The sequence below is a fragment of the Manihot esculenta genome, chromosome 2 (assembly GCF_001659605.2).
Source record: "Manihot esculenta cultivar AM560-2 chromosome 2, M.esculenta_v8, whole genome shotgun sequence".
Lineage (NCBI taxonomy): Eukaryota > Viridiplantae > Streptophyta > Magnoliopsida > Malpighiales > Euphorbiaceae > Manihot > Manihot esculenta.
In genome coordinates, this window is record NC_035162.2 from 13496522 (window position 1) to 13511396 (window position 14875).

The following is a 14875-nucleotide window of genomic DNA, read 5'->3' on the forward strand; positions in this document are numbered from 1 at the left end:
CAAAAATTCTTGCGTGGACCGAAAAATCATCTCAAAAAGTACATAATGTTATATAGGATAGAAAAGTGTATGAACTGTATTGAATATTATAAACCATTCAAACTAATACATCCGGAATATTAAAAATTAGAAATTAGTACTCCTTAAAACATAGAATTTTATTATTTCAATTGTGTTGCGTTGCATATTCATTTAAGATTAATCTCATTATTTTAATTTATAATAAGTTCTGTAGAATTCATTTTGTTGGGTATTTTAGTCTTTTGTAAGTTTTATATAATTATCATAAATTTGATAAATTAATTATAATTAATTTCATAAAATTAAATTTTAATTTTACTGGCACCAAATTAATATATTAATATGAAATTTAATTAAGTTTCACTCAGAATTCCAGCCAAAACATTGCGGCAATGTTGCATGTCGACTTTCAATAATTTCGATTATTATTAGTTATAATTTGATTTTAATTTTTATCAAGGGATATTTTAATTTTGATTTAATCTTTTTCAATATTTAAAAGAAAGAAGAAAAAGAAACCAATTTATTTCAAAATGATTTTACTTTAATTTAAATTTGTAAATAAATTATTAATGTTTTCTATTTAAAGAAAACATAAGATACATTCAGAGTATTAAATTTTGAACTTTTTTTTACATTTGTATAAATATAAATTTATTCATAAAATATGGAAATAAATTTTACGACGAAATTGTAAAAGTCTTGTGGTTATATTCTATTATGAGGTGCACTGGTGCAGAATCAAGTGGTACGTACAAACGTCTGTCTCTCTGTTCCAGATTCGAAGACTAACCCACAAATTTGATTGGAGCGAATTGTTGCTTATTATTATTTTTTGAAATGATGATTATATGGTATGATAAATTATATTTACCAACTTACACTTAGACAAAAATAATTATTAAAAATAAAAATGATCTAACAGTTATTTTTTTATTTTTAAATTATTTAATTATTTATGTTTAACATTTACTGATTTGTTATTTTATGTGGAATTGATTACATGGAATCGTTGTTTTATTGTAAAATTTCTGCTTAGATAGGAACTATTATTAATTAATTATTTATTTATTTTTTCTTGGAATTGAATAATGATAATGTTCTTTCCTTTTCCACAAGGCTACGCGTTCGCGTCTCTCTAGGGTTACCAGTGTTAGGCTTCTAGAATTTGAAGGAATAAACTTTTTTTTAAACAATATTAAGATAAATTGTTATAAATTAAACTTTTTTAAATAATATTAAAATAAATTATTATAAATTAAAAGTAATTTAAAGATTTAATTAGATCATCAACATGTTGGCGAAATGATGTTATGCTATCAACTGATAAGTGGAATTAGCCTTAAAAAGCTAGTTATGATAAAATCCAAGCAGCCGTAAACATTTTTGTCGCAAAAGTCTAAGAAAGGATTGCGTAAAGAGATGAAGGTCTCCAACTCTCCATTCCTAAAGGCAGAAGGGATTTCAGTGTTACTACGTGGAGCTATAACATAAGAGCCATGAGGTTTTAACAGTTAGATATAGCCGGTAGCGAATAGGGAATAACTTATTGTAATTGATAATTAAGAAATAATATCAATTAATATATTTTAGATGATACTATTATTGTTAGTATATAAAATGGCTAATAAAAATATATATTAATAAAATAAATATAAATGTATTAATGTATTATATAATATGTATAATAATTTAAAATATAATTATTTTTTATGTACTTGCATAATTTAAGTTCTAGTATAATATAATATTATTTTTTAATAATAAAATATTATTTTTATATATAATTCAAAAATAAATATAATATTTTAATTAATATAAAATTTTAAAAAAATATATATAAATATAATAAATAATTTTTAAAATTAAAAAATTATTATATAAAAAATATTTTTATTATTAAAAAAATATTATATTAAAGGAAAAATTATTTTTTAGTTCTTAAAATATAACGTAATTAACGAATTCATCATTCTATTTTTAGAACTCAACACTTTTATCTCTAAAATTTAATTTCGTTAAAATTCAAGGTCTTTTTATTAAAAATTTCTTTTAAATCAATGATTTTCGCATAAAAAAAAGAAGAGAATAAAAAAATACTCATATCAATAATAAAATGAAAAATTACTATTTAATTCCTATAATATGAAAAAACTCTCTACTTAATCTCTTAATTTTAAAAAATATATTAAAATGTTTCTAACATTTTAAAAAGTCTACTTGTTAATTTAGTTCTTCTATTAATTTTATCATTAAATATTTTACTATTTAATCCCTATAGTTTAAAAAAATTATTAATTGATCCCTTAAATTATTAAAAAGTTTACTAATTAGTCCCTCCATATCAGGCATATTTTAGATTTTTTTTATAATATTTAAAGACTAAAAAATTAACAAAAATATAAACTAGTAGACTTTTTAAAATGTCAGAAACGTTTTAATGAATTTTTTAAATGGCAAATAGTGATCGACAGCGGCAACATTACAAAAATAATTTCTATTGAATTTTAACATTTTATTTTTAATAATTTAAATTTTATATATTTTAATTTTTATTATTTTTACTGAATTTAAATCTTAAATTTATTAAAATTTTTATTTATTTATGGAGATTGAATTTGAGATTTTTTTTCTTGAATTTTGATAAAATTAAATTTTAGGGACTAAAGTATCAAATTCAAAAATAAAGGGATAAATCTGTTAATTTTGTAATATTTTAAAGACGAAAACATATTTTTTTCCTTCAATTTTTTGAGAGAGACATGTAAATTTGTAGAAATTAAATTTCAGGAACTAAAGTATTGGATTATAAAAAGGATAGTCCAGTCATTTTTTTTGTCACTAACGATATTTTTTTACGGAGAAATCTTTAATTTTGATAAAATTAAATATCAGAAATAAAAGTGTTGAATTCTAAAAATAGATGAATGAATCCATTAATTATACTATATTTCAAGGATTAAAAAAATAAATTTTCCTATATTAAATGATGGCTTGTTCGACCACGACGATTAGGGGCTGCTACTGTTATCACTAGCAGCTGCATTAACGATAGCAGCATTACCGCCAACAAGAGATCATGCCGATGCCAAACCTTAGTGCCCACATAGTTGTGGGAACCTCAGCATCCCATACCCATTCGGCACCGTCGAAGGGTGCTACCTAGATGATACTTTCTTCATGAACTGTACTACCACCAAGAATAATGATATTGTGCCATATTTGACAGGTGGAAGTGTAAAGGTCTTGAACATATCACTTGATGGTAAGCTTCAAATCTTCTTCTGGGCGGCCAAGGATTGCTATGACAAAAGCGGCAAAAGGGTTTCTCGTTCTACACCATGGATCAGATTATCCAGAATTTTCACCTTTTATTTTAACGAAATAAGTTTATTGCAGTAGGTTGTGACAGTTATGCATGGGTACGCTACTGGATGTTTGTCACTCTGTTACACAAAGTTTTTTATTAAAAAATATTTTTTATTATCTAATTTTATTAAGTGTCTCAAATGCTGAAAATTATAAAACATATTTTAAAAAAATATTTTCTATAAAATAAATGGAAAGTTAATGAGATGAAGTTTAAAATTATAAGTGCAATATAATAATTTACTTTAACAAATTAACTTATAAATTTAGTGTTTATAATTAAAATATAAAAGTTAATTTCCTCTAATTTATTTGTTTTTAAATTATAAATTTAAAAAATAATATAAATAAAAAGTTCAGCATATTATTAAAATTTATAAGCTGATATGAATATCTTATAAGATAAAACAGATACCCCTTAATTTGTCTTTTTATATTATCTATGAAAATAAAATGTTTTTTATCTTTTAAATTAAAAAACCATTCTTTTAAGGCTTCGATTGTTTAAATAAAATAATTTATATTTAAAAAATATTTTTATGAAAAATATTATTGTAAAAAATATTTTCTATGAAAACATATTATTTATAATTTTTTATTATTTTAATTTAATTTAAAAATATTTAAAATATATTCATAAATTTATATATATATAAATTAATAAAATTTTAAAAAAGTAGAAAAGTATTTTTCCTGAATAATTAGGAATATAGTGTACACTGTCATTGACTGAGAAAGGAATTAGGAATTGATAAGGCAAAGAGAAGAAAGAAAAAAAAAAAAATAATGGTGACTCGGATAAAGTTGAATCGCGTTAATTATATTCAATTCCATTCCACAATTGTAAAAAAAAGCTCATTTTAAATAAATTTCATTATTTTATTCAATTTAAAAATGATTTCTTTGATTTAATTTCATAATATGAAAATTAAAAATTTTCATTATATTTACATGAAAATTAAAATTAAATTTATTAAATTTTAAAATTTTCAATGATTTATTATAACATTATTAATTTAATGCTTTACCTCGGATAAGTTGAGAAATATCCAATAATTTGACTTGAAAAAACAAAAAATTCACATCAATTCAATGCAATTGAGATGTGGGGCATGAACGACTAGCTGTCTGGAAATTTTAACCCAATACTCCAAAAGTGAACGACCTTGCAAGTCAATGATATAATGGTCAGTCGTTTCCACTCGGCTATGCATAGACGAGTGAACTGCATTACTAATAAAAATATTTGTCTGATCGGATCCATATGATTCAATATAAATAGATAATTTGTTCATAAAAAAAAAAAAGAAGAGAGATTTACTTTAATATTTTCTGAATCCATCTAAAAATTTCATAAAGTCAAACCAATCCCAACAAGTTTGGCACAAAAGTCTTTTGCATAAAACAGACAACAAGTTTTGCACACAAGTTTTTCGCATAAAACAAAAAAAAGAAAGGAAACTAGAGGATTGCGTAAAGAGATTAACCACTTGACGATTCACATCATCGGCAGCTGTATAGAAAGCAGCAGCATCGCCACCGACATTACCTCTGTCTATGCCAAATCAGGAGAGTTTTTTTGTTTTTTTGTTAATTCATGTATAACGAAAAAAATATTAACAAATTCACATAAAATCTAAAAATATTTTTGAATTATCTATATAAAAGAGATGTGTTTAACGGTCATACTGTCAAATATATTTGTTCGACATCTATAGTGTGGCGTCGAACAACTTGTTTTCTGCTATCGAAATAGTCAGACTGCTCCCGTAGCAGCATGCGTGGCGTGTTCGAAACTTTGGATACCGAACACGCCTATAACGCATCATATTCTCTGCACCCCTAACTACCCAAATAATTTTGATGGATTAAAGTCATCTGGATTAAGAAAAGTGTCCGATACTTCATAGCGTTGTGCATGCACAGCCCCAAAGACCTGCATGCACAGATAGAGGGAGAGTTGAGTCTCCTTCCATCTCCATTTTCCCATTCTCCATCTTCTCTTCTAAACATTTTTTCTCCATCTACTCAGCAGTTTCTTCTCCCTCTCCCCCTCACTCCTCATCATATCTCCATCTCCACCACATAATTATCTCCATTCATCTCCTTTCAACATTTCTACCATCATCAAGTTTTTTTTTTATTAAATTTTATTTTTAAATATGTATATTTTTTTCTTGACATGTAAAAATAAAATTATAAATTATAATTTTATATATAAACATAATTTTAATTATTATATGTATTGAAAATTTAAGTATAATATTTTTTATTCTAAAATTTAATTATGTAAACGCTAAATGTTAATAAATAAAAATTAGAAGCATTTCAGATTAAAATAATTTTTTATATAATTTTTATAATTTTAAAAAATTTATTAATTAACTCTTAAATTTGTAAAAAATTAATAAATTAATATTTGTATATAAGATATTAAAAAGTAAAGTTTTTTCTTAAAAATTAAAATCCCCCATCAATTATAAAATTAAATAAAAAAAATTAAATTTATTTTTATATAAATTTATCTCTAAAATATAATTAAAAAAATTAAATAAAGTTAAACAAACATAATTCACACACTTAATTTTTTATAAATATATTCTTTTAAAACTTTTAAAATGATAGTTTAACAAATATTTTTTTTTAAAAAAAATATAATAATTTAAATTCTTGAAAAATTTCAACCATCTTATAATTTTTTAATTATTTTAAAATTATTATTTATTTTATTTTTATATTATAATAATATATAAATTGATTAATATTAATTTTATTTTATGTTTAAGTTTTTTAAATATTTTTTAATATTTAATAAAATTTAATATTTTTATAATACATATAATTAAAAAGTTAATAAAATTTAATATTTTTTAAAAAATATAATAATTTAAATTCTTAAAATATTTCATCCATCTTATAATTTTTTTAATTATTTTAAAATTATTATTTATTTTATTTTTTTATTATAATAATATATAAAATGATTAGTATTAATTTTATTTTATGTTTAAGTTTTTTTTTAATATTTAATGAAATTTAATATTTTTATAATAAATATAATTAAAAATTTAATAAAATTTAATATTTTTTAAAAAATATAATAATTTAAATTCTTAAAATATTTCATCCATCTTATAATTGTTCTAATTATTTTAAAATTATTATTTATTATATTTTTTATTATAATAATATATAAAATGATTAGTATTAATTTTATTTTATGTTTAAGTATTTTTTAATATTTAATGAAATTTAATATTTTTATAATAAATATAATTAAAAGTTAATAAAATTTAATATTTTTTAAAAAATATAATAATTTAAATTCTTAAAATATTTCATCCATCTTATAATTTTTTTAATTATTTTAAAATTATTATTTATTTTACTTTTTATATTATAATAATATATAAAATGATTAGTATTAATTTTATTTTATTTTTAAGATTTTTTAAATATTTTTTAATATTTAATAAAATTTAATAGTTTTATAATAAATATAATTAAAAGTTAATAAAATTTAATATTTTTTAAAAAATATAATAATTTAAATTCTTAAAATATTTTATCCATCTTATAATTTTTTTAATTATTTTAAAATTCTTATTTATTTTATTTTTTTATTATAATAATATATAAAATGATTAGTATTAATTTTATTTTATGTTTAATTTTTTTTAATATTTAATGAAATTTAATATTTTTATAATAAATATAATTAAAAATTTAATAAAATTTAATATTTTTTAAAAAATATAATAATTTAAATTCTTAAAATATTTCATCCATCTTATAATTGTTCTAATTATTTTAAAATTATTATTTATTATATTTTTTATTATAATAATATATAAAATGATTAGTATTAATTTTATTTTATGTTTAAGTATTTTTTAATATTTAATGAAATTTAATATTTTTATAATAAATATAATTAAAAGTTAATAAAATTTAATATTTTTTAAAAAATATAATAATTTAAATTCTTAAAATATTTCATCCATCGTATAATTTTTTAATTATTTTAAAATTATTATTTATTTTACTTTTTATATTATAATAATATATAAAATGATTAGTATTAATTTTATTTTATTTTAAAGATTTTTTAAATATTTTTTAATATTTAATAAAATTTAATAGTTTTATAATAAATATAATTAAAAAGTTAATAAAATTTAATATTTTTTAAAAAATATAATAAATTAAATTCTTAAAATATTTCATCCATCTTATAATTTATTTTAATTATTTTAAAATTAATATTTATTTTATTTTTATATTATAATAATATATAAATCAATTAGTATTAATTTTATTTTATGTATTAGTCTTATTAAATATTTTTTAATATTTAATAAAATTTAATATTTTTAAAATAAATATAATTAAAAAGCTAAGAAAAAATTATCGTTTTTAATATATAAAAATAAAATAAATAAAAAATTATCGTTTTTAATTTAGACCAGTAATATTTTTATAAATTATTTTTATGTAGTGTTAATTTTGTTATGATTTTTGGATAAAAAATTTGTTGTGATAGAATAAATTAATAGTATTTGTTGTGAGCAGTGTTAAATTTGTTGTGATTTTTAAATATAATATTTGTTGTGATAGAATGAATAAGTAGTATTTGTTGTGATTTTTAGATAAAATCTTTTTAAAATATGTATATTATTATAGTGTTAAATTATGTATTGTTTTTTTTTTTTTTGAAATAAGGATTGGGGATTGGGGATTGGGGGAGTAAAACTTAAGATTTCTCATATTTACTTAAATGCACTTACCACCATGAACGCCATGATTATATTTTACCGTGATTATAGCAGTTCATTGTACTGTGATATTATATATTATTTTGTATAATTAGATATGGAGGAAAGACGTAATCACCGTGACCGCCGTGATTATATTTTACCGGGTTTCAATGATCTATTGTTGCTATATGCACAAACCGAACATTTATTTGAGACTATATGACAATAAACTATAGAAAGTAGGGCCATAGGTTGCAAAAAAAGGGTACAATTTTACATTTAGACGATATTACAAATCAAATAATACCTCACTTACGGTGTATGAGTTTTTATGGCGTAATACGGTTATGTTTTTTTTCTTTAGATTGGCACTTAATTACTGCCCTTGTTCAGCGGGGGCGACCAGAGACCCATATATTTATGTTTCCCGAATGGAAAATGACCATTACTCTTCAAGATGTGGGGCTAATAACCGGGTTGCCGGTCAATAGTGCAGCTGTTATAGGCCGATCACGCCACCATTGGCCATCACTATGTGAGCCATTATTAGATGTCGTTCCACCTAATAATGCCATAAAAGGGTATTATTTGAAAATGATCTGCCTAACTGAAGAGTTTAGTCAACTTCCAGATGATGAGGAAGTTGTACAGAAGTTCACACAAGCATATATTATGATGGTCATTGGATCTATTTTTAGTGATACATATGCTTTGCGTGTGAATCTAATATTTTTATCTTTGCTAGCCGATCTGGAAGAAACCAGTAATTATAGCTGGGATAAGACATGTCTGACATGGTTGTACAGACAGTTATGTAAGGCGACAAATTCTGAAATTATGCAGATGGCTGATCTATTGTTCATACTTCAGATATGGGCATGGGACCGTATCACAGCAGTATTGCTGACACTGTCTAACCGAATACCACATCATGATGCTCCACTAGGTAGCAGGTATGTGATATTATATTATTGTTAATTTTTTTTTAAATTTAATATTTAAAGAAATACTTGCTAATATAATATATTGTGCAGGTGGAGTAATGTCAAAGGAGGTTGTCACCCACGTACTAGTGGTGCTGCGTTATCAGCTTGATCAATTATTACTCGAGCAGGTAATACTGTTAAAAAAATTAATATTTTAAAGGTACATTAATTTGTGTATAATAAATGAATGTTCAGTTTAGGTAATTTGGGAGCCATACACACTAATACCCTGATTGAATCACTCTCCGAATACTGTCACTAAGGATGAAAAATTTGGAGAGCTGTTGTCCCACTAGTATCCTTTCATATTATAGAGTGGTATCAGCCGGATCGGGTCATGCAACGTTTGATATGCAGCAACATATTACTGCTGAATCTCAATAATCTGTTGCACTCCATAATGTTGATTTGCGGAAGAATGACACAAATAAGATAGAAGTGCACTCTCATTGGATCGTGCGCTGAAACACCGGAGATAGAAGAATAATAACTAGTCAGCCAACAATAGAGTCACTCCATTTTCATTCAGAATATATGGAGTGGTACTGTAGGGTGTCCAGACGCTGAAATTCAGTTAAAGGAGCGGCAATGAGATCAGAAGTAAAAAATTTATAATTTTTATATCATTTTCAATAATAATATTATATTTTTATATCATATTTTTATGACCAGGAGAACAGCACAAGCGCCTGTAAGGAGCATGCTCAAAGTTATAAGCCACCTGACAACGTTTCTGGGTATCTTTGTAAATGCAAGGCGGGTTACCAGGGCAACCCATACGTAGGATGCCAAGGTATTTAAACTTTTACATAATTTCTTTTTTCGATAAATTTTTTTTTATTAAAAATCTACCAAAAATGATACTCTCTATTAATTTTTAAATCCAAAAATAATAATTTCATCTCCAACACTTTATTTTTAATATTTAACAATTTAGTTTTTCAAAATTTTTCTATTATAGTTTATCAACTATAGATTTTAATAAAAGGATTATTCTATTAATAAAGACATAATTTCGGAGATAATTTATTTATTACTAAAGATTATGACTAGTTATAAAATACACTTAAATTAGCAGGCTGTCTCTTTCCATAATAATGGCTAAAATGCATTTTTCTATGCATAAAATAGTAAAGAAATATCAAGTTGGACCATATTTACTAAAAGGAAATATTTTTAAATTAATTATTTTAAATTACATAAAAAATAAATTTAAAAATTATTTTTAAAATAAATAAATCAGCTTATAATTTAAGTGATTTATTGATTTACTTGCTCACTTTCTGAAAACCTTAATGCAAATAAAAAAAATGGAATATGGGAGTAATTACTTAATTTGATGGCTAAAACTTACATGTAGATATCAATGAATGCGAAAATGAACATCAGTGCACCGACAAATGCACCAACACTGATGGAAACTATACATGTTCTTGTCCCAAGGGATACCATGGAGATGGAAGAAAGGATGGACAAGGTTGCACGCGCAATCAACTGTCTTTTGTTAAAATCATTCTAGGTATAGTTTCTTACCAATCTTTAACTTAATTTCAAGAGTTTTTACATAGAGAGTTCCATGAAGATATGCTGTAATTCGCTTTTGATTCAGGTATCGGCATAGGCTTTACAGCCTTGGTTGTTGCTGCCTCCTGGCTTTACTTGATCTTCAGGAAAAGAAAGCTCATTCAGCTTAAGGAAAAATTCTTCAGGCAAAATGGTGGCGCCGTCTTACAACAGAAACTTTCTAGACGAGAAGGAACCCCTGATACAGCAAAAATCTTCACAGCTGAGGAGTTGAAGAAGGCCACTAGAAACTATGACGAGACTACAATCATTGGCAAAGGAGGTTTCGGTACTGTTTATAAAGGAATTTTAACAGATCAAAACCAAATTGATCAATTCATTAATGAAGTGGTGGTGCTGTCTCAAATTAACCACAAGAATGTGGTCAGGCTCTTGGGTTGTTGTTTAGAGCCGCCAGTGCCTTTACTAGTTTATGAATTCATCACCAATGACACACTCTTCGATCACATACACAATGAAAGCAATGGATTATCAGCACTTTCTTGGCAGATTCGTCTAAAAATAGCAGCAGAAACTGCAGGAGCATTGTCTTATTTGCATTCTGCAGCTTCAGTGCCCATCATCCACAGAGATGTCAAGACCACTAACATCCTCTTAGATGCTGATTACACAGCAAAAGTGTCTGATTTTGGAGCTTCAAGATTGGCTCCAATGGATGAAGCTCAGTTATCAACTGTGGTGCAAGGAACTTGGGGATACTTGGACCCAGAATACCTGCACACAAATCAGCTGACTGATAAGAGCGACGTCTACAGCTTCGGAGTAATACTTGTGGAACTACTCACAAGGCACTTTGCTTCGATCGTCCCGAGGAAGAGAGAAGTCTGGCTTTGTATTTTCTTTCTTCCATGAAAGGAGGAAAATTGTTTGAGGTTGTTGATTGTCGTGTCATAAACCAAGGAACAGAAGAGCAGATTAAGGAAGTGGCGAGGCTAGCTGCGCGATGCTTAAGATTGAAAGGGGAGGAGAGGCCATCTATGAAGGAAGTGGCAATGGAATTAGAGGGACTGAGAATGATGGAAGTGCATACATGGGATGCAGAGAACCAAGAAGAGACAGAGCTCTTGCTTAGTGAGAAAAAGAAAGATTTTGGTCATGGAGATAGTAACAGCGCAAGTGCTGTGTATGATAGCATTCAAAGCCATGTAAACTTATCATTGGGTGATGGTAGATGATTTTGAGTTTTCTGTGTGTTATGTCCATTATCTGCTTGTGGATAAAATGACCATCTGCTTTTTTACTTGTCTCTGTTCTTCAACTTCCAATAATAGTTTGAAGTTTTTATTTTATTTATTTATTTATTCATTATTATGTCATTGAAAAACTTATATATACAGTCTTATGAATATATAAATCTTATATATTTATATTACTGATCCATGTAAATCCAATTTCTAATCATGACTACCAAAACAACTTAGGGCTACTAAAAATTAATTCTTTCCCATTTGGTTTCACTTGTAAAACCTCACTCAACAATTTTAGTTATTAATTATGCAATCCTTTTGGTAATTTTTTTTCTTCTTAAATTTATTTTAATCGCATGCTTTTATCTTGTGATGACATATTTTTTAAATAATTTTTGTGTAAATTGAAATTTGTATGCAAATTTATAAAAGGGTTAATGGTGAAATTCACGCATTTTAGCTACATGTAGCAGTAATTTATTTATATATAGGATATTCTCAATTTAGCTTATATATATTGAGATTTTATAAATAATTTCTATATGATTTTAAGAATTTATTTCTCATATTAATTTAATACATTTAAAATCTTTAAAATGATTTTAAAATACTCTAAACTTTAACTTTAAAAAATAAACTCGTAATAATCATTAGTTACTAAACTATTGAAATGAATTCATTTATAATTCATTTAAAAAATATTATTATCTAAATTTATATAATTTATTTTAAATTCCATTAAAGTAAAAAAAAATTAATTTTAATTATAAATAATTCGAACAATTGAATTCATAACAGGAAATTGTAATTTTATCCGCACTATATTAACCTATGAAATATGAAATTCAATTGAATTACATAATTTTAAAAATTAAAAATTGCCCTTAAACAAATCCCTTATCTTACCTCTCAAATTTTAGTGATTTTAGTTTTTAATTGGTGTAATTTGATTTTTAACTTTTATTAAGGGAGATTTTAATTTTCATTTAATCTTTTTCAATATTTAAAAGAGAGACGAAATAAAATCAATTTCACTCAAAATGATTTGAGTTTGATTTAGATTTAGAGAGAAGAAATAAAATTATTTGAGGATGGTTCACACATTTGATTGGAGCAGATTTTTCTTTTCTTTTCTTTTTTGAAAGGGATTGCTACTTGATTATGTACCTGATTTTTATAATAAATTATTTTTAAAATAAATTCATTAGTATTTTATTTTATTTTTTTAAAATTTATGCATTTATCCATTGGATTAATCCAAAAAAAAAAAGGAATTATGAGGCATAACAAAAATATAATCTTACTTTGTTTATGTTATTAGTGACATTAAAATGTAAAAAGGTGAAATTTGCTAATAAATTATATAGTAAAGAGAAGATATAGATATTAAATTTTATTTTTTGGTCTAAATTTATTTTTAATTCATTTAAATATTAAATAAAAATAAATAAATAAATTAAACGGTAATTTATACTCTAAAACTAATAATAATAAGTGATTATCTTATTTTGCATTGTAATAATATTTTAAAAATAAATTTAGATTTAAAGTTGAATTTAATGTATTTGGCCATATTTTAATTAACGTTTAGTGTGATTTTTATGGTTTTTGTAAAAAATCTGCAAATCAGCATTCTATTTTTTAAATAGAGCGACTATTTATGTGACAAATTCAAATGAATGGTGTATTGCCTCCTCATTCATTTTTAATATGCTTTTATATGATGTTCTTACTTTATAAAAATATGATCGTTTTAATAGAGATAATTGAAAAATAATTTAAATTATTTATGTTTTAATAAATATATTTTAAAATATAAAAATTAACTAATATATTATAAATTAATTATGATGATCGCTGGATTTCTTCACCCCGGTATAAAGGTCAGGCCCATAAAAACAGTCCATGATCCGAAGGCTTCAATATTCCCCTCGAGAGCCAGGTCCAGCCCGCTCAGTCACAGGGCCGGACTCCGCCTAGACTCCTCAATCAAACCGGCCCAAACCTCTCGGCCCAGTAATCAGGCCCTCACCAGGCTCAACTTCAGCCCTACCATTCAACCCAGCCCGGAAAGGGGAAAATAACCAAGATGCCCCGCTGGTAGGTCCTTCCGCATGCGTATCAGAGGAGAATCATACGTATCAGAGGATAATTAATGGCCGTTACGCATGGAGCAGGCGCCTGACACATCCGTACATACGGAGCTAAGCGACAGAAGACAGCTAGCATTGTGGCAGAGAGACAGATATATATATTACGGTAGAGGCCACACAGAAGGGGGGCTCTCTTCTTCTTCTTTCTCCTTCCTGGACACCATTTTTATTCTTTCTGTAACCCTTGCCTAAATATACTACTCTGAGCCATAAAATCTGACTTGAGCGTCGGAGGGCCTCTGCCGGGGCACCCCCGGTAGGCCCCTGACCATTCTTTCTTATTTTACAGATCCTTTCACCAGGTAGAACATGGAGAGACCCATCAGGGAGCCCAACAAGAAAGGACCCAGAAGAAAACCAGATCTATCATGGACCAGGAAGAGGAAAATATTTATCAAATGGCGCCGTCTGTGGGAAACGAAGGAGATCTTTTCATCACTGGAGTTTTCACTTTCAAAACCCACTGAGATCCACAATGGCAAACCACCAAGAAAATAACCTTAACGTCATTCCAAATAGTCTGAGCTCTGCCCAAGAGGGGCAGCGGTTCTTATTTTCCAGTCCTACAACTCCAAACAACCAACCACCCATTCCTTTTAACCCCTCGCCAAGCTTGGCCGGGAATGTGCCCTCCACGAAAGAGATTTTACTATCTCAAAAGTTTTCAAATCCACCCATTGAGATCCACATAAGAAATAGCAGGAGTGGAAAGAGCTCGAGCTGCCAAAGACGCATCGACCTGAGGAGGAAGTTGTTGGTCTGGTCAAGACCCGACAAATGAGGCCGGAGCGACGTGGAAATGGACCAGATAGACAGAC

At 25.6% G+C, this 14875-nt stretch overlaps 2 protein-coding genes across 2 annotated transcripts; both read left to right on the plus strand.

Annotated features, from left to right (window-relative positions):
* Nucleotides 1-8585: 8585 nt before the first annotated feature.
* On the plus strand, nt 8586-9242 carry LOC110608830 (serine/threonine-protein phosphatase 7 long form homolog). The gene is made up of 2 exons (XM_021748119.1): nt 8586-9100; nt 9182-9242. The coding sequence occupies exons 1-2, from the start codon at nt 8586-8588 to the stop codon at nt 9240-9242; spliced, it is 576 nt and encodes a 191-aa protein (XP_021603811.1).
* Nucleotides 9243-10726: 1484 nt separating this feature from the next.
* On the plus strand, nt 10727-12004 carry LOC110608829 (wall-associated receptor kinase 5-like; the record flags this gene model as incomplete). Its single annotated transcript, XM_043953797.1, is given in 2 exon segments — nt 10727-11498; nt 11501-12004. Coding segments are annotated over 2 exon segments (1164 nt in total), but the record flags the coding sequence as incomplete, so codon positions are not given.
* Between the last annotated feature and the right edge of the window lie 2871 nt (nt 12005-14875).

Coding starts and splice junctions, on each gene's coding strand:
- LOC110608830 (XM_021748119.1), top strand. CDS start 8,586: ATGACCATTACTCTTCAAGATGTGGGGCTAATAACCGGGTTGCCGGTC. Junction 9,101..9,181: donor GATGCTCCACTAGGTAGCAG/GTATGTGATATT, acceptor TATATTGTGCAG/GTGGAGTAATGTCAAAGGAG.